General features: G+C 41.0%; 2 protein-coding genes across 6 annotated transcripts; one reads left to right on the top strand and one right to left on the bottom strand.

Annotated features, from left to right (window-relative positions):
- The first annotated feature begins 180 nt into the window (after positions 1-180).
- srsf9 (serine and arginine rich splicing factor 9) lies at positions 181-5,806 on the top strand. Of its 4 annotated transcripts, none has more exons than XM_020629831.3 (5): positions 181-332; positions 1,989-2,165; positions 2,318-2,565; positions 4,619-4,791; positions 4,878-5,806. In XM_020629831.3, exons 2-5 carry the CDS (start codon positions 2,008-2,010, stop codon positions 5,103-5,105), a joined length of 807 nt encoding a protein of 268 aa, XP_020485487.2. In that variant the 5' UTR covers positions 181-332; positions 1,989-2,007; the 3' UTR covers positions 5,106-5,806. The 4 variants fall into 4 exon arrangements, with proteins under 4 accessions (XP_020485487.2, XP_020485484.2, XP_020485488.2 ...); XM_020629828.3 differs by having other exon boundaries at positions 186-332; positions 1,848-2,165; XM_020629832.3 differs by having other exon boundaries at positions 191-332; positions 1,986-2,165.
- A 486-nt stretch (positions 5,807-6,292) lies between these two features.
- On the bottom strand, positions 6,293-19,419 carry sgsm1b (small G protein signaling modulator 1b). 2 transcript variants are annotated; one of them, XM_065965414.1, is made up of 25 exons: positions 19,197-19,419; positions 19,052-19,095; positions 16,572-16,647; positions 15,652-15,814; positions 15,340-15,489; positions 15,036-15,103; positions 14,787-14,929; positions 14,565-14,696; positions 14,048-14,172; positions 13,892-13,959; positions 13,635-13,798; positions 13,423-13,552; positions 12,835-12,961; positions 12,690-12,754; positions 12,443-12,588; positions 12,198-12,326; positions 11,933-12,106; positions 11,724-11,792; positions 10,194-11,393; positions 9,982-10,106; positions 9,519-9,601; positions 9,321-9,430; positions 9,134-9,230; positions 8,786-8,953; positions 6,293-8,506 (listed from the first exon to the last, which is right to left on the bottom strand). In XM_065965414.1, exons 1-25 carry the CDS (start codon positions 19,201-19,203, stop codon positions 8,418-8,420), a joined length of 3,852 nt encoding a protein of 1,283 aa, XP_065821486.1. In that variant the 5' UTR covers positions 19,204-19,419; the 3' UTR covers positions 6,293-8,417. The 2 variants fall into 2 exon arrangements, with proteins under 2 accessions (XP_065821486.1, XP_029132432.2); XM_029276599.2 differs by having other exon boundaries at positions 19,052-19,418.
- Positions 19,420-19,772: the final 353 nt, after the last annotated feature.

The raw sequence follows: 19,772 nt of genomic DNA, 5'->3' as shown, positions 1-19,772 counted from the left end.
GTCCATGGGGTTAAGGTTAGGGGTCAAATCTTCTGTTCTGGGTCTATTCTACAACTCTTTTGTAAATGGCTAACCTCCATGTCTTATAAGTGTTTCAAGCATTTTTTTAGAAGACAATATTCGGTATACCGCCTCTTGGGGTGCGTTCGATTCCTCCCCAAGTAGGTGGCAACAACGCAGCAACCTTCAGTACCTTGTCTACCGAGATTGGGGAGTAGAAGAAGAAGACACAAAGCTACTTGCTAATGTAGCCAACCAATGCGGAAGCATCACAGTGTGCAGTACTACTGTCATTAAATCGTCAAAGAAGGCGCTTTCACTCGCTTAGAAAGGTAACCGGCGATTTTTTTTTCTAATTATTCCGGCGTTTGTGTTTTAATTAATGTGCACTACATGTTTTCTTTTAATGTTTGGTTTGTGATAAATATTGGTGCAGTTTAGCGGAAACATTAGCCCGACTAGCTAACTTTACATTATCAACAAAGAGAACTGTCTTAACGCTGTCTTCCGCTTTCAAGACAGTTTTTAAAGTGGAGTCCTGTTTCATGTTCAAAATAACTGAAAGCATGAACTGTGTGTTATTCATGCAACTATGGGTTGTAATGTAAACCACGGTGAGCTGTGTCTATTGGTCAGTATAAAGCAGGAGCTGTCATTATTAGTAAACTCACAAATAAACCACCTCAACCAAGTTTTCTAAGTTAAATTATGTTGTGTTTCCGAAAGATAGTAAACTGTGGGTGAAGCTACAACATGATACACATTAATAATTAACCAGTCGTGGTGTCAGCGTAATGTGTGTAAAGAGATATAAAACAGCCCTTTTGTCTTAAACCTCTCTTTGTTACAGACTTTATGAGAGGTGGGTTTATTACACATCTGTGGTAATACAATTTGTATCGTCTAAGTCTTTTATTCTTACTCTGCACTGAATTGCACTGATTCAATAGTTGATGACTTGATTCAATAGTTGATGACTTGTATTGAATCGGTCACTCCTTTAATTTACAAAAGCAAATATCTACATCAGAGGTCTCCAACCTTTTTTCATCTGAGAGCTACTTTAAAAAAAAAATGAAAGTGGCCAAGAGCTACTTTGCATCAAATCGCTTGCATTTATTTGCATAGCTCAGCTGAATTAAGCCGCTGTTTGTACATGTGTGAAATTGCAATAAGCCAATTCTTATCAATAATCTTAAATTCCCATCAATGTCCAATAAAACATTAGTACTTCATACTTGTTTTTAAGGGCCAAATACATGAATAGTGGGGAAGAGGTGCATTTTATTTCTATTTTTAACTAGGTCGGTCAACCTGTAGGCGAGCTACTGAACACCTGCCCGCGAGCGACCAGTAGATCCCGAGCTACCTGTTGGAGACCCCTGATCTATATCAATACACAAATATACAAATTTGAAGCAAACCCCTGAATACACAAATACACACATTTGAAGCAAACCCCTGAATACACAAATATACAAATTTGAAGCAAACCCCTGAATTAATGGCTGGAGTACCACCAATGATGCTTTGAAAACAGTATCTATTCAATTCAATTTTAAGATGAATGATGCTGGTTTTCCATATATTTGACACCCAAATGTACACATAAATGTTCACACTATAAGAAAGGAGCTATTTGTATTTTAATCGCATTTATTATTAGTTAGCTTTTCTCTACTGGATTATCACGATTTCAGACAGTAATGCTCTGCAGCAGTTGTTGGAACTCTATTACGTTGTGTTTTTAAGCTTTCAGATGTGGATCCTGGGTCTCTGAGTCGTTTTTTTCTTGACTGTCGTTTACTTCAATCGTGACTACCGGGTTCTATTTTGTCTGAATTCAGGAAATTGGAGGAGGTTGGACTAAGTATTGGACTGGGACTAGAAAAAGGAAAAGGACCTCATCCAGAGCTTTTTTTTTTTTTTTTAAAATAAGCACGCAGTCACCTTAAAGTCAGCAGTTTCCCCCCATTCTGTGTCAGCAGAGCCACTCACTCAACCACCATGTCTGACGGACGGATCTATGTGGGGAATCTTCCCATGGATATCCAGGAGAGAGACATTGAGGATCTCTTCTACAAATATGGAAAAATCCGTGATATCGAATTGAAGAACAATAGAGGCACTATACCTTTTGCCTTTGTCCGGTTTGAAGACCCACGGTGAGTTTTAGGGATTGCAGGATGAAACACATTCCCCATGTCCGACACCTAAAGCTGACAACAGGGAATGGATGGAAGTGGCCTGTCCAGGTCCATTTCCGCCACTGAAAGAGGCGTACATTGGTAAGGAGTTCTTTGCTCTCTTCTCTTAGGGATGCAGATGACGCTGTCTATGGAAGGAATGGATATGGATATGGAGACTCTAAGCTGCGTGTAGAGTATCCTCGATCCTCTGGTGCTAAATTTGGTGCGATGGGAGGAGGTGGTGGTGGTGGTGGTGGTGGAGGAGGAGGAGGAGGAGGAGGAGGAGGAGGAGGAGCGGGAGGAGGAGGAGGAGGAGGACCCAGAGGAAGGTTTGGACCCCCAACCAGGAGATCTGAGTTCCGGGTCACTGTGACTGGTAGGTGGAAGTCGTGACTCATAGCCAATTATTACTTTACTCTCTCTTATGGCATCCTGGAGGTCGAGAGGATTTGTAGGATGGTGGATGTAAGGGTCGTAGGCAAATGTGTTTCTTTCTCTCTCATGGCGGACTGGAGATCAATAGGCAGATAAATTCTCCCTCTCTCGCATGGCTGACCTAAGGAAAATTGGACTATAAAAAGGCCACATAAGTAATAAGTAGATATTTTTCTTTCTCATGGAGGACAAGGGGACAAGTAAAAAAACAACATGAGCGGAAGACAGAGATGTATTTCATGCTGGACTGGAGGACGAGAGGACTAGTATGGGGCAAAATAGTTGTAGGCAGATATCTTTCTTTCTCTCATGGCGGACTGGAGGACAAGTAAAAGGACTGGTAGAAGAACACATGAGTCAAAGGCATATATTTCGCATGACTGACTGGAGGTCAAGGAGAGTAGTAACGGATGTCACAGGTCATAGGCAGCTATATTTATCACTCAAGCCAGACTGGAGGACAAAAACACTGATAGAGCATATCAGGAGGCATAGGCAGTTCTGATCTCTCTTTCTTGGTGGACAAGAGGACTAGGATAATGTCAAAAGTCGTAGGAAAATGAATTCCTATCTCCCATGGCCAATTGGACATCAAGAGGACTTATTAAAGATATCATGGGTCATAGACAGGTCCAGTTATCTATCATGTCTGACTGGAGGACAAGGAGACAAAAAAAATCCCACGTCAAAGGCATCTGTATTTCTCCTAGTGGACTGGAGGACAAAGGGACTAGTAGAAGATGTTAAAAACCGAAACATGTAGTTATTTTTTGGGGTCTCAACCTGAGATACTCACCTCTTAAGTCAGAATGGAATACAAGAAGAATAGTTGAGAAAGTTAAAAGTTGGAGGCAGATATGGTTAGTTGGAGAAAGAGAGGGCTAGTGCAAAACATCAAGAGTAATATAATAGGCAGATATGGTTCTCGCACTCCCGGCAGAGAAGAGGACAAGAGGACCTCTAAATGAAGATGTGTTTCTCTTTCTCATGGCGGACTGGCCTTTGTTGCTCATAGGCTGGTGTATTTCTCTTTCAAGCAAAACTGGAGAACAGAAATCCTAGCAACAGACCACAGTCACAGGCAAATATACGTATGTATTTTCTTTCTCTCATGGCGGACTGGAGGACAGGGGACTTGTAGAGTACATCATGAAACATAGGCAGATATGTTTCTTTCTCTCATGGCTCAGTGGAGGACAAGAGGACTAGTAAAGGACCACACAAGTCAAAGGCATATATATCTGATGGTGAACACAAGGACAAGGGAACTAGTAAAGGACGCTTTAAGTCATAGGCAGAAATGTTTCTATCTTTCATGACTGACTGGAGGACAATGGGACAAATTGGATGAGGTCAAGTCAGCTCCTTTACTCAGGACAATAAACTAAACACTAAAACCAGTCGTATTGGCTACAAAATCTCACACATCAACTCTAGTGACAGGTAGGTGTAATTTTGTTCTCGCTTATCATATCTGATTTGTCTCGTGCTACATTTTTTTAGCATCTCTCTACTAGCATGCTTGTACTTTATTCTAAGCCCCACCCCTTAAAGTGTAAGATTTATAGAGTTGCCTGACTTGACCTGTTTTCTAGAGTTTAGCAATGACTAACTTTAATAATCTAAGAAAGTCAATGATTGCAGAAGTAAGTAAACTACAAATTCCAAAGAGCATTGCAAAAAAAAAAAATGCCAGTCATATTATGCTGTAAAAAAACCCAATATATAGTCATTACACGACTCATACAATTTAAGGACACCTATTGTTATGCAGCTGTACAGCAGCTCATAGATGTAGTATGTTATCCCATTTCTTTATCTGTTTTCGTATATCTTTTAAATGTCATGAATTCCAAGCTCAGAATTCATAATGCTATTAATTCATTAATAAAACTTTTTTCTAAAATTAGCTACACAAAAAATCCTGTCCCTGCATTTATAAAGGTTTTAAAGCTAGAAAGAAGCTTTTGACCCCTTCACATTTTTCTTTAAAGGGTTACCACCGACTGGAAGCTGGCAGGACTTGAAGGATCATATGCGCGAGGCAGGAGACGTTTGTTTTGCAGATGTTCAGCGCGACGGAGAGGGCGTAGTGGAATTTCTCCGTAGGGAAGACATGGACTACGCGTTACGCAGATTGGATCGGACTGAGTTTCATTCACATCAAGTGAGTTCCACTTCTGATGAGACCTGTTAATCGTCACATCTTTCTAATTCCTAGAGGACTAAATGTCTTAACTTTTCCTCTTGTAGGGTGAGACTGCCTACATCCGTGTCTTTGAGGAGAGGGGTAACGCCAGCTGGGACCGGTCGCGTTCCCGTTCTAGATCAAGAGGTCGCTATTCACCTCCTCCTTACCATAACAGAGGATCTCCCCCTCCCCGCTACCAGTCACCTCCACGCCATGCAATGTCACGTCATAGCCCACCACCAAGGAGGCACCCGCCGCAGCACAGCCCACCACCTCGTCATTACCGGTAGGACGGCCAATCATTTATAAAGGAATCGAAAGAAAAGTTTTGTAATTCAACTTTTTATTTTATGCATTTTTTTAAAATCCCAGGCCTCTTCATTAGCGTACATGATTGTTATTTCTTGCTACGTACATTCCATGTTCAGGTTCGCCTGAACATCCTGTTCCTCCCCACAGCCTTAAAGTCGTCTGTCTCTTTTGAACACCCAAATGTTTGAATTAAAAGTGATGTCTTGTGTTCTTCCTAAGCATAATGAAATACCTTCTGCCGTTGTGTAACATATTGGAGGTTTCTTTTATAAAGAAAACCTGGGTTATGATGTCATTTCTTGTCAGGAAGCAGCAAACACATGTGATGTGATACTGTCTAAAACTAATGACACCTTCCTGCAGTGATCACGCTGAAGGTCTCAATATAATTTCCTTTACATAATTTACCTTTATGTGTGTCACATTTCTGTAGCTTAAATTGTGAAGTTTTTGCCAATCTAAGAACCTGTGAAGCATATCAATACCCTCCACTGATTCACAATGTGTAGAATTAGCCAGCCTTTTAGAGTAGTGACACCTAATGACTGTGAGCTGCACATGCCAGATGATTTTCTTTCATTGTGTAACATTGATCATGTTGGCCTGTTGGGGGATTATAATTTGTATGCATCTGTAATGTTTTTTGTTTACTCATTACCAATAAAATGCAAAAGTTTTACTGTGACTCTTTTTTTTTTTTATTTTACTAAAAAATGTTATTGAACTTTTTCCAATGTAAAACAAAGGTATTCACGTGGCGTGTGAACTCAAATGTGTCCCTCTACATCCTGGTATAACGCCTTACATTATACCAAACTATGCTTTAAAGACAAAACTTTGCCTACTTTTCAATTACTGGATGATTATAATCCAGCTACATTAAATACAAAAACAAGTGTTTTCACAGCCAAAATTTAGACTCAGGTAAAAAAAAAAAAAAAAAAAAGCACATGCATTTCTAACATCACCATCAATGACTCTGTGTTTTTCTAATTTTAGCCTCAATCTCTCTTCCCTCAGAAACAGTCTGAAACCCTGCCTTTAATTGTGCCCTACTAACTCTATTGTGTGTTGACATCACATCTCTGTACTCTTGTGTTGAACTTCTGCAGTCTATAACTTTGAGTAAGTATCAAGTTTGGAAGCACACATGAGGCACATGGGATGCAAAATATAATATTTTTAATACACCATAAATTAATTCTACCAGGTGACAATTTGAGAAGACAGAAAAAAATAAAATATATTTATTTCCAATGGCGTTTTTTTTTTTTTTTAAACTCTCTTCATTATAATCAGATTAAGCCCATATACAGACATCGTATTGCATTTAATAATAAATATGTACTAGCTTAGTTATACAGTAAGTCAATCTCTTAGAACACATTTTACAGAATTCTTCTGACCACAGACACAGCAATACACGAACAGCAATACTCAGGCATGTTTCTGAAGATGGAGACACACAAGTGGTGATCGCAAAACTCAACAAGTTTAAGCCACAGTGAATCAAACATGGGTGAGTTTTGGCTCATACGAAACTGAGAGTCTCCACTATAAAAGACACTTTCTGACAATGTTCTGGTTTATAGCCGGGTAGATCGTTTTTGATTTTTTTGCTGAGGGTTTAGGATACAAATATATTATATTATATTATATATTTCTGTCAAACAGAAAGTGATTTCTCGGCTCAAATTTGAAATTGTTCCGTTAAATGTTCAGTTTTCTGCTCAACAAATGACATCCCATCAGTGTCCACTATATTGGGTTAACAGCAGAACATCCAGCTCTATGCTTCTTAAAACTCATGGACTTCAAAATGAAACATCTGCATGGATGCACACCACTGACCAGCTACCACAGAACCAAACCCCCAGAAATGGAATAGTTTACCATGTGGTACTAAGTAGACTAAAATCCTGATGAGGGCTTTAAAGATCGCCTTAGAAAAAATGTACAATCTTAAGTGACTCCATGAATGTGATACTGACTTTAGGCTCACATGAGGGGTTCAGTTTAACAGGTATGAACTATAGTCTATGGAATGAACACAGAAATCTTGAGGTAATAATGAAGACAAATGCACTGTTACACTCTGGGAAATATCAACATTTCTGTTATAGGTTGGGTATATAAAAAAACATCACTAGAGCGTGGTGATAACAAGGCAACCAAGATTGGCTTTGCAGACTGATCTGGTGGAAAGAGAGGGCGTTTAATGCAGACTAGAGGAAGTGTGCTACCTTTACTTGAAACCACTTCAGTTCAAGTGAACCATCAAAACAGTTTTCACAATGCTGCAACGGAGCAGCATGTGACCGCACTGTACTGTGTGCTGAAGCTGCGTTCGTCAGCCTGGGCTGCATTGTGTTATTTTAGAAGAATGAATGTAGTTGTCTACATGAACTGTTCATAGATTCCATAAAGAAGCATTGGTCTGCACAGAAGTAAAAGCCAGAACAAGGTACTAGGGATGATTTAACACAGGCTAAATCTTAAACAATGCATAGTGGAGGCCGGAGACAGAAGGAGAGCTATGTGCAATCATGAACATATTTTGTCCACAGAGTTTACAGGATCGATCGAGATACTCTGCAAGCTTGTGTGCAAAAACAAGGAGGTGACCACAAGGCCTCAAGAAGCCAGTCACTGGTCCTCAAAATGGATATGAAAGAGAAGACCATACATGCTACTTTTGACCGAGCAGGGCTTTGTCAGTTACGAACGTACCTCTGATGTTTACGTGACCAAATCCTCTTACAATGACAGATATCATTGAAAATATATTCAAGTGCATCACAAGATGTTCAATCATCATAGCTACAATTTCAGCAAAATAACAATCACACTGAAAATATACTTAAGATGTACGGTAGGTAGAACTGAACAAAATATACCATGGTTAATATAATACAGAGATTCATTTGGTTGCTGTGTCCCTGAAAAATAGCAAATTTAAGGCAAATAAAACCACATCCCCAAGCAGTTTTCAACAAGGGTACATTCACTGGGTGAACAACAACACTTTTCAAAGTAAACGAACCAGCAATAGTTGCATCTCCTGCACATAGACAGGCACAACTGGAAAAGGGTTGTTAATCAACTATTGTTGAATAATAAGCAGCTTTAATTACCAGTTGGCTTTTCAGTACTGTACCGCTCACTGCATTTCATTTTCATCAGTTTCCTCTGTGACTATTGACAGTAAGTGTTAGTGTCAGTATTCTTAAACAATATAGCACAAAGAAAAAGTGGGAGCAGCAGCAGCAGAGGAGCAGCAACAACCTGCATCACTTGTTTTCTATGAGTGTTTGCACTTTGTTGACCAACTCTCGAGCCATCAACAGGACCTGCGGGACGTTGTGTCGCTCTGCCATTTCTGAGAAGAGAAGTTCAGAGTTATTGAGGCTTTGAGAAAGTCATTTTCTGGTTTATTTTCCCTAAATAATGACGTCACTGTTATATACTGTTAAGAACTTTTATAAGCAGGACCATACTTGTATACTGAATGCATTTTACATAATCCTGGCTAAAAACTGAACGCAATCTTCTGGCTTAATCAGTCTGTTGTAAACATGATGGTGCTTAGCAATTGCTTAGCCACACTTTTTGTGGCATATTCCTACATCTGTATTTCTCTTCTTCTCTCTCTTCTTACCATTAAAGAACTTGATGATGTCTGTGAAGTCCATGTTGTTTTCCAGGATTATGTCTCGATACATCTCCACAAGAGCCAGAGCGATGAAGAGCCCAAAGTGCTCTGAGGACGTATACTTGGCTGCCCAGATTGTTTCCCACACAGAGTACACATCATCATACACCATTTCTGTTAAGAAACAAAGAATACAACAAGAAATGAGATTCCATCAGGTGTCAGTTCGTCTTTAATTCCTCTTTAATTCCAACCTGCCCACGACCAAATTTCAATTCTCTATGTGTACTGCATCTGTCCTCAATAAATAAACCAAAAGAAAGATAATATCATGATTTTTGTGGTTCCCATAACCTCTTTTGAAGTCAAGTAGAAACCAGCGATAGCAGAAGTAGAAGTGAGTGTAGTCTCCATTCTGTTGCATCAGTTCAAACAGCTCAGAGTCCAGGATCTTATAAATAGAAAAACAAATGTCAACATTTCACCAAAAAGATTTCTTACAGGTATAGGTATTTTTTGTTCACATTCTGTACCTACACACCTGGATGAGAGAGCGCATATTTGCGAAGTGAGAGTCCATGGCACCTCCATGAGGAAAGTTCTGGTTCATCCTCTTCATCAGCTCAGTGAAGCAGCTGAATGCCATGACCTCTGGGAAGCACAACACACAGAAAAGTTCAAAAGTTTCTTATTCTGTCATTATTGAACATTTAGGGAATATAGTTCCCCCAAAACTTACCATCATCCAGGATAACCAGCAGGGGAGCCAGAAGATCACACATGCCCTGGACGTATCCTGTATCCAGATGCTTCCAGACGTAGCTGGAAAACAACAGGATTATCTTTTACAGATGGAAACCGAAGAGTATGTGAGTAGACCTATGCCAGCCTTTGGTTCTGGAAAGTGAAGCCAACGCACAAGTGTCTTTAACATGCATTTCCTCAAATGACCAGCAGGGGGGCGGTTATACTGGTTGCAAAAGTCATCCAGTTATAGAGAAGTCTGAGATTTCCCAACACTTTCTGGGTTGGGCTGCATGTGTTGTTTGGCTACCTTTGGATTAACAGGTTGCTACTCTGGCTACTCTGGCAACCTGTCAGTCCTGATGGTGAAACAATAATCATTATAGAGAAACAAGGGGGCAAATTATCAATGGTAGACGTCACACACGTAAATGACATTTTGCATGTTGGCTCTTTACCTGCACATGATGTTACGCAGCTTGTCCAGGTTCTCAGGAGTGAAGTACCAATATGCTCTGTCACAGCGTCTGACGTCTTTGTCAATGCGATGTAAATTGATCAGGTACATGTCGAGTATTTCTTGCTAAAAAAAAAAATCACAGTAATCTTAGTCATTATCAGCTGTAGGATAAAACAGAAGGACTAAATGCATGTCAAACGTAATGCTTACAGAATAGGTCTGTTCTTCTGAGGATTCGTCATGCTTGGTGTCTCCTCCCGCCTCTGCAGACTCTGCTTCAGGGAGCACATTTTCCATCTCCGGCTCCTCTTCAGACAGGCCGAGGTCAGTGCCCTCAGGACTCGTGTCCAGCTGGTGATCCAGAACAGAATCCACTGAAGCCATTTTCTCCCTTCGTGCCAGGCAGACAGGGGGTGCAGCCAGTCCTGCCAAAGGCCTGGCTTTAATATCCTCAGAGTTCACACATGTTATCCCTGCAATGTCCTCCATTTCCAGGGCAGAAGGTGAGTCATCTGAATCGGCTGTGTCCGGAGACTGCCGGGATGATAATGAAAGGCTCCCCCTTGACGCTGACTGAAGAGCGTTCAGAACCTGTCTGACGGGTGAATTTGAACCAGGTTTCTCAAATGGGATTTCTGCCGCTTTTTTGATTTCAGCCAAGTCACACACTGTTGCCTCAGCATCCTTTCTCTCTGATTCCCCGGTGCAGGCCTTTGACATTGGGGATTTTTCCAGAGATGTTCCAGGTCTTTTAAGAATCTCTGGCTCTACTTCACTTGTTGGTTCTGTATCTTTTGCTGCTATACTCGGACATAACGGCTCCACTTGCTGATCTTTTTGTGCTTGAAAAGTCAAGGTCTGCCCGAGGGGAGGTGCTTGAAAGTACTCGTTGTGAATCTCTGTTTCTAGCTTTAGGACATTAGTGTTCTCTGGAGAACATCTTAAATTCGTATTTGTGTCCACGGCTTTTGAATCATCTGATTGCTCATTTTTTGTTTTATCTTCCTCGTCTGCAGGTTTCTCCGTAGATTCAGACGTCTCTCCTGAGTCCTTAACCACATCACCTTCTGAAGCTGTCTCCATTTTTGTCTCCAAAGCCTCGTCCTTTGCTGCTAGATCCATCACATCCTCTGTTGACACCTCTGCTCTAGCTTTCACTTTCTCATCCAAGACTTCTGGTGCTTCCTCTGGCTGCAGAGAGATTGCGGATCCAACAGCTGACTCCAGTTGGTTTTCTGAACCTGGATGCAGATTTGACAGATCTAAAGAGGAGGGGTTGCAGGAGGGAAGTTGTGGGGTGTCTGCAGATGTACTTGTGCCTTCTTTTGCTGGACTACTGTGCTGATCTTCTCCAACCTCAGACTTGGGTTCAGTCTCAATCTGATCTACTGCCTCGACTGATCCAAAAACCTGGTCACAAAAAGGAAAGTGGCGAACATGCAGATCATATTTTCAAGTAAAGGTCAACACTTATCTACACACTTATTTATTACTGAAAATCTTCCCATGTTCACAAAGTTTTCTTGCTGCTTCTTATTGAATTCAATGATGATCAAACATTTAAATGTCATCTCACAATCTTTTTTTTTTTTTTTTTTTACAGTTTCCAAGCATATGATTTTAATTGAGTGAAGGAAATACATCTTAAAGCCTTTTGTATGCTCTTTACTATTGCAGTAAACAATGAAGTTGAAGAAAATATGATAACACTTTTAATACGAAAGAGGTGAAGTCTACTACCTGTGCGCTGCTGCTGGAATCACTTTGTGAGTTTGCATTTTGTGGGTCTGAGCTGCTACATAGAGACGACTGCAGTCGTGGGGGGGGGGGGGGGGGAGAAGAGAATGAAACCAGAACTTTAAAACAGAATGCCCATCAAACACAAAACAGTTGCATTGATGATGGTTACATAATGCAGCACATTGCACACTAAGACAAAACATACTTACATCTGTGCTGATGGTGGAGTCCCGCTGCACTGGCGCTCTCTCCACACTGGCTCCAGACGAACATCTGGCGAGAGCCTCAGCGTGTTTCTCCCTCTCCCGCTGAAGGACGATGGCCTCGCAGCCCTGCCACTCCTTCATTGTCTGCTCATACATGGTCCGCATCTGCTCATCTATCTGAAACGCAAACCCTGCGTCAACAAAGACTGCATTGTGTTTATGCATACCTTACAATCCTGTAATCACGCTCTGGGACAGGACATAGTACCTCCAGCCTGCATTTCTCAGTCATGGTGAACTGGTAGTGTCCCAACAGGAAGGGCCAGACCTCTTTGCGTAGTGAAGGAGCCACACCGCCAAAATACACAAGCCGGTGTATCTCCTTTTCCTCAAAGGCCTGGACAAGAGCAAGTCTAGTTATTTATCAACACACACTGAAATCACACAGGGACCATTGAATCTGTCAGGAATTCAAACTGAAATGTGTAACCTAAGGCATTTAGTATATCTTACAGAAGTGTCTTTGAGGAACCTGGACCACACCTCTACAGAGAGGCCTTCTCTGGAAGCAGAGGGCACAACAGGGTCGACTATAGTGGTGTTAACTAGTGCGGAAAGGTGAGTGCGAACCGTGGACAGATGGCGGCAGTATGCAAGCCCTGGAGAGACAAGATGAAGCTTTCATATTGGCCCAGAACAATCAATTTAAAAAACAGATTCCTCAATGAATTGAAGTGAACTAAATGTTGTTTGTACTCACATCCATAGAAAGCACGGGAGATAATCTGATACTTCATGGTGTCACACAGGAGCTTCAAAGGAGCCCTTACAGGACATAAATCATTTAAATTTAGAGAGTTTGATGGCGTGAGCTCGTTTTTAACATGTTCCTAGAGAATACTCACCTCTCCTGGTTACAGCCGTTAGGCAGAGAGCCATCAGAGGAGCCGTTCTGTGAGCAGGACGAGCACGAGGACTTCCTGGGCGTTGGTTGCCACATGTTCACGCCCTGGTCCATCAGCTCCAGAGCCACTGTGCAGAATAAATGCTCTCATCAATACCGCTGTTAAAGTCATCGTCATGAACAAGCAAAAAAAACAATCTGACATCCGATTGATAAGCCATAAGGGAGCATGTTGGGAAAAAGGAAAAACTTTTCAAAAAACTATCATAGACACAAACCAAGAGAAAAGCATAAAGATGAAGATGTGAAAGATACATTTATGTTTGACCATTGTGGATAGGACTATAATGTAAAAATGGATGCAAAGGTTACATCCAGGCTAGAAAAGATAAGCCATGTAGCAGTTTAACATTTAGAGGGAAATTCTTTAGAATGAGGTACAATAATTATATGACTAGGGCAAACCGATTGATGCACGCTGAAACTGTAGATCTGTATTAAGAGAATAATGTAATCATAGATGTAATCTCTAATGATGCTTAATTGGATTAGCTCAGGGAGGCATTACAGCAAGACTAAAGACACTTACTGAACTCCATCTGATTGCCGGGAAAGAGGATCCGAAAGACGTAATCTGTCGCTTCGTCATCCTCCTTATCTGATACAGAATCACAGGAGCCGTGTGGACTTCTTTTCCGCAGTTTGGGGAAAACCTTTCCCTGTGAAATGAAATGTACTCATCTATGTGGCATCGCTGAAATGAGACACAATGATAAAAGTTATCGTTTTGCGCTTGCTTACCTTTCCTCTCTGGTTCCACAGCGGAGGGTCCAGCTGTCCGTGAGGCAGCAGGCCGGTCTCCAGGCAGGTGAGGAACTGCAGGAGGTGGCCACCTTTCGGGAAATGTAAGGGAGGTCTCTGGATCCCATCCTGGCTCACCAAAACGACGGTCCCCCCACTGTTCACTGAAGAAATAACAGTCAAAGAGTTAAAAAAAAAAACAGGGAACCCACTCGTAAAATGCATACTTTGCATGAATCCTAAAAGGATACTTGTACCTTGCTGATGACAGTGGAGATACACAATCTCATCCAAACGAATTGTCATGGCATAATCCCAATACACACTGAAGGAAAGATGAGAGAATAAGAGCTCTTTAATGAACGCTTTACCAACAGAATTGTAACATTATTTGTATCAGATTGTGCTATAACCTTTTTTCAGAATCAAGCTCTCCCACGCTGCCATTCATCAGCTGATTGGGCGTCCATTTCAGCGTCATGAGGTCAGCAGTTTGGTGTAGCGAGAGGTAGCCTGGGATGGCCTCCATGTCATCTCTCTGCACACACAAGTAAGAGCTTTTGAATCCCTCTTTTAAAGCTTCTGTGAAGAATTTTCCCTTTGTGGCGATTTTGGCGCCCCCTGAAGACAAAGCTGTGCTTTTTATCTCTTGTCTTATTTTGTCCTGTAAACATGTAAGTAAGAAATCTCAACCTGCTTTCTCTTAACAGTCAGATTGTCTACCCTGCAGCAGAGGTCTCTGGCATCTACGATCAACAATATAGAAATAATCAATCACTCTCTGACTGTCTTGTTTGCTTCTGTCAGATATGTCAGTGTGTGTCGTCACCAGCTAAAACTCCTCACAGCAGCTTTTAAAGTGAGTATCATGATTATGTTATTATTCTTTAAAAAAAAGGAAGGATACAATGAAAACGAGAAACTATGTACCGGCTGCACCAGGACGTTGTTCTTTCCAAACAGGAGTGTGGCTCTGGAGTTTTGGTGAAGGGATTCAACATAGTCCCTCACCCACATGAGAGGGCGGTCATCCATGCTGCCACTGGACTGTCTCTTCTGGATCTGATACAGATCAGTGACACATCTTACATACAGTAGTTTATAGCTGATTACTAGAATAAATAAATGACTCAGTCAATCAGAAGTCCTAACCAGCGCAGGCCGTCTGGAGGGAGAATCCTGCCGACAGTGGCCACTGTGGATGCGATGTCGCTGTACAAGCTCGTCAGCTGACGGGTCGGTCCAGAAATGGTCTGCAGTCTTAACTTTGGTGTACTCCAAAGCACAAGGGCCAACTGTAACAACAAGGTCAACCATTTTTAAGGGACATATACAAGATCTTAAAAATGATCATAAAAACTGTAAAAGGTACAACAGTCTGATTGGAAAGTTGTTAAATACCCAATAGAGATGCAAGAATTGGTCCATCTACAGGATCCATCAGCATGGCTTCCTTCTCATAGAAGGCACTGCAGATATAAACAATTAAAAGCTCCTTTTGCATGCAATAGAAGTGAGGAGAACTGTGAGCTAACCACATCATTTGGGATGTTTTGCATGAATCAAAAGGCTGAAATGTGTGTTGAAGCTGAACCGTGCAACATAAGAAACAGGAAGAGATCTGCATTAAAAATTAAATTGAATGCAGAAGAAACTATTCTGCAGCTAATAGCTTTTGTGCATTAAATGACAGTTTATACAGTACCTGCTGTTCTCCACCAAGTACAAGACAATCTTGTCCAGGAGCTTCTCCATCAGCGCGGTTCGGATCCACAAGTGTTTCAGGGCCTGAGGAGGGAGATTGGCCAACTTGGATTGCCGACTGCGATCATTACTTAGGGAAGCGTTCTGCTTGCTGAAACAACAATGGACCCAACAGATGAGAAGTCTGCATAGGTTGTTTACAAGCATTTAGGACACAACAAGGCACCGGGATGGGTTAGGGCACTGGAAAAGAAAGATTGCATGTAATGATTTTCTGTCCTGGGCCTCTTACAGGGAGTAGTAAACGTTTCACCTGTTTTCTATAAGCTGCTCCACCTCCTGGACTTTGTGGCAGAGCTCCTCGGCAGGGGAAAAGCTCTTTGCCACCTTCATGAAGAGCGCCGCAACCTTGTTGCTGCACAGCAGGCCTGCTATACGACGCTTCAGTCCATGAAGCATGCAGGCTTCCACTACGGCTACACAAACACACACACACACACACACACACACACAGAAACAAAGTGTAAGTCAATATTATTATTCTTTAATTCAAATTCATTCATGCTTTCTTTTCAATGAGCAAAACTGCCCTTGAGTTTTGTTTTTATTTCATATCACACAACATAATCTCCCCTTTTGTGAAAGCATACAGCCTGAATACTTGTAACAAGGGGGAAAAAAACCACAGGTGAAATAGACTCCAATCTGCTGAACACTGTCTACGGTTGCTAGGATATAAGGGATGTGAATCGCACACTCCTCACCCCTGGTTAGTAGCAACACCTTTGAGGGGTGTTAGTTGACTTCAAATCACGTCCTTCCATGTACCTTATTTCATGTAAAAAGATCATGTATAATCACATAATGAAAATAAATCCTTAGCATTTCTTAAACAGACTGTAAAGAACCGTTTTGCTCTGAGAGGATGAACTAGGAGGAAGTGAAACTGATGACGACCATCAGCCTGTGCAGTATATTTACATCTATCTAACCAGTACTGTGACTTATGTCAACAAAACATGCCTTCAGCTATTTCAGGCAAAAAAATACCAATTTTCTCTGAGGTCCACAGCAGGAAAATAAGACACAAATTACACTAATTTGTTCTTCTACTTTCTCTCTCTTTTCAGCCTTCTTTTGTGTAGCCTCAGAATGCAAATTGGAAGTTCATGTAAAATATTAAATCTAAAGGAAAAGCCTTGAATACCCTGGTTTAGTATGAAAAACATTTACCACAGAAAGAAATGATGTGGCTGCTGTCTGCATGTACAAATTTCCTTGTTACAGCCTCCTCCATAATTTGTTTCACCTAAGAGACAAAAGCACATGGTGAGACAAGATTAAATCCATCTGACACGGTGACAAAAAGTGACAAATTAAGAAAATGGGAGAATACAAGAAGTGATGATGAGCAGCAAACGAGCAGCAGTGTCCCAACACATCCGTGACAATGACATGACATAGCACCATTGTTGAACTCTGAACTATAACACATTCATACTCTAGCCATCCTTTTTGTTCTTTTTCCATTTTAACAATTCAAACTGACTATGGAAAGGCAAGTTCAGATATCCTGTGGTGTTCTTCAAATGTCAATTGTTGTATTTTCTAGACTTTTTCTAAATGTTTTCGAAGAATTTCGGGTTTTTTTGACAACTCTGACTGATCCATGGAAAGTGAGATACACAGGACTTGTGCAATCGGATAAAAACAAGTATTACTTCTTGAATCCTTGCAGGGTAGCTCAAGGCTCTTTTTTCAGAAGTACTTCCCTTTATGTTCAGGAGCTTGATGAAAACAGGCAGAAGCGCTTCTTGTCAACAGGCAAGGCAAGCAACTGCTTGGGGCCCCAGGTCATTAGAGGGCTGACAAAATATAAACCAAAACAGTGCCACAAATTGTGCAAAGTTTGCAATGACAGTAGGAAACCTCCCTAAGGGGGCCCCATCTGGCAGCACTCACTCACTCACTAAGTGTTGAGGCATCATTGCTCTGAAAACCTGCGCTTGTCAATGACAGACACAAAAGGAAAATTAAGGTTCTTAATGTTCTTAATATTTAAAGTTTAAAAATAATACTTATCACAACTTTGGAAATAAAAAAAATGCTCACTTTTTTTGTTTAAATGTTGATGGTGTCAGATTATTTATGAGTTATGGCATTATGATTATGAATTCTAGTTGGAGGCTCCCCTGTGAATTTTTGCTTAGGGACTCAACAATCGCCACTGGAAACAGGTTTTCAAATATTGTCACAATTGAGGCAGGCGAGGCCAAAATATCCCAACTTGTATTCCTCCTACACTTCCCATAATACAACTCAGCAGTATCTCAGAGTAAGCTCCTCCTTCTCAGGTAAAAATCTATACCATGTTTATACCACCACATCGCCCCTCTTATCATCCTAATCCTAAAAATTCCCATTTTAAGAGCCTTTGCATTTTGTCATGATCCACAACTCATTTGGTTTGTCGAGCAGAACAAGATTTATTGTGAAATTGACTGAAATTAATGAGAAGTTATGTGCTGTGTATCTACAGAATGACAGAAGAGTGAACCAAAAGGGTCCTGTCATATCGAGATGAAAATCGTTTGCCCTTTTCAGGAGTTAATTGGAATTATATTAAAACGTGACCTGAATCCATCATTTGCAGATGACGTGAATGAAGGCTACAAAATTGTTAGAGTCTCTTTTCTTTATTAAAATCATTCAGTAAAAAATCTGCAAATAGTCCTTTTTAAATTTTTTAAATTTTTTTTACAGCAAACAGATTTCTGTATCAAGCTCAAATAAAAATTCAGATTCTACATTTGATTATGCTTTCAATGCTTTATTAATCTATATAAGATACATAAGCCCCTCCTTGCTGCAGGATCTGGATACACAGTCATGGATGTTTGAGAGGCAATGAGTCACAGGTGAGGGGGAGCACAGACGATATAAGCCTGGAGAAGTACCCAGCTTTCTCAGCAATGAATAAAACATCCTGTGTCTTCTCTCCCTGGGGAATCACTGAGCAGTTTGGAGGAGTCTGTGGGGGTGCCTGGTTCGATTTCTAGTCCGATTAAAATCACAATGGCTCAAAAAAAATGTGAGAGTTAATCAAGTGGAATGTTTTTTTTATTTACTTTTTTCTCCATATAGTTGATTAGTGGAGCAAAAACTAAACAGATGCAAGGTCACAGCTTTATGTTTTGGATAATAAGATGTCAGTCAGTTTAATCATGATTTCTCCAGAAAAAAACAAAAACAAAGATAATCCCAGGAGATGGAAACATGGGCTTTTTGCACACACTGCCTGTTATGTGTGTGTTTTTCTTATCTTTAATAAAAAAACCATCACCAGTTTCCCTAACAGTATCATCATCACCAACATCACTATCATCGTCATCATCTCCATATAACAACAGCATGAAGCACACCAGTGTAAAAATGTCACAGCCAGCCTTAATCGATCGACTCTTGTTTTCCGAAATAAATGATCATGTTCATGAAACAGGCCTGTGGCGTTGTCGTGGCTCAAACCGAAGAAACCACGTCCACACATAAACACAGGCATACACACACACACACACACACACACACACACACACACACATATGCACACACACACACACACATGCACACAGAGATTGTCAAAGCCCAAAGCGACAGTAAACACAAACAGTGATGTGCAGGAGAGAAACATGGAGAAAAAAAAACACGCAACAAACCTCTTTCTTTACATTGCGCAGTAATTTTTGGCGCGTCTCGGCCTCTGTCACAGGAGAAAACATGCCGATTATGCTGATCAGATGCTGTATCTTAAATAAATGATGCTGACGCTCACGACAGGAAAAATAATAACGGCGTTTGTACCTCCCATCGCTCCGGGTGTGGGGTGGTGCTGATGCTGCGCACAGCCTTTGTGGAGAAAGTGTGAAAAGGCAATGTCGACAAGAGTGGAGGAGGAAAAGACGAAGAAGAGGCTCCGGAATACGCGATGTGTTCTTAGGGACTAAATTAAACCTGTCTGTTAGGCTACTTCTCAGCCAACCAACACCCCTTTAAAGCCACAGTATCCTTTACATTGAGCAGCAGGCTACAACGACAACACCCACACACACACACGCACACACACTTGTTCTACTATTGCTAAAAACACATTTCTAAAAGGCACACACTGAAACATGATTCTCACTATTTGTTCATTTATTTGCCTACAAATGTTGACCTTTTAATGTTCCTGAGCAGGGGCGTCACCAGGAATCATGGGGGGGGGTTGGGGGGGGGGGGGGGCATGTCCATAGGATCCTGTTTCTGCATGTGTGTGTATATTTCAGCCTATGTGTGTGTTGCATGACTTACAGAGTGTAAAAACTTAAATTTCAATAATCAATAAAAAGATCAATAAAAAAAAGTAAAGTAAATCTTAAGTAACACGTACAAGAAACA

Source organism: Labrus bergylta, chromosome 17 (assembly GCF_963930695.1).
Source record: "Labrus bergylta chromosome 17, fLabBer1.1, whole genome shotgun sequence".
NCBI classification, from domain to species: domain Eukaryota; kingdom Metazoa; phylum Chordata; class Actinopteri; order Labriformes; family Labridae; genus Labrus; species Labrus bergylta.
This window is presented reverse-complemented; position numbering and strand designations above follow the sequence as displayed.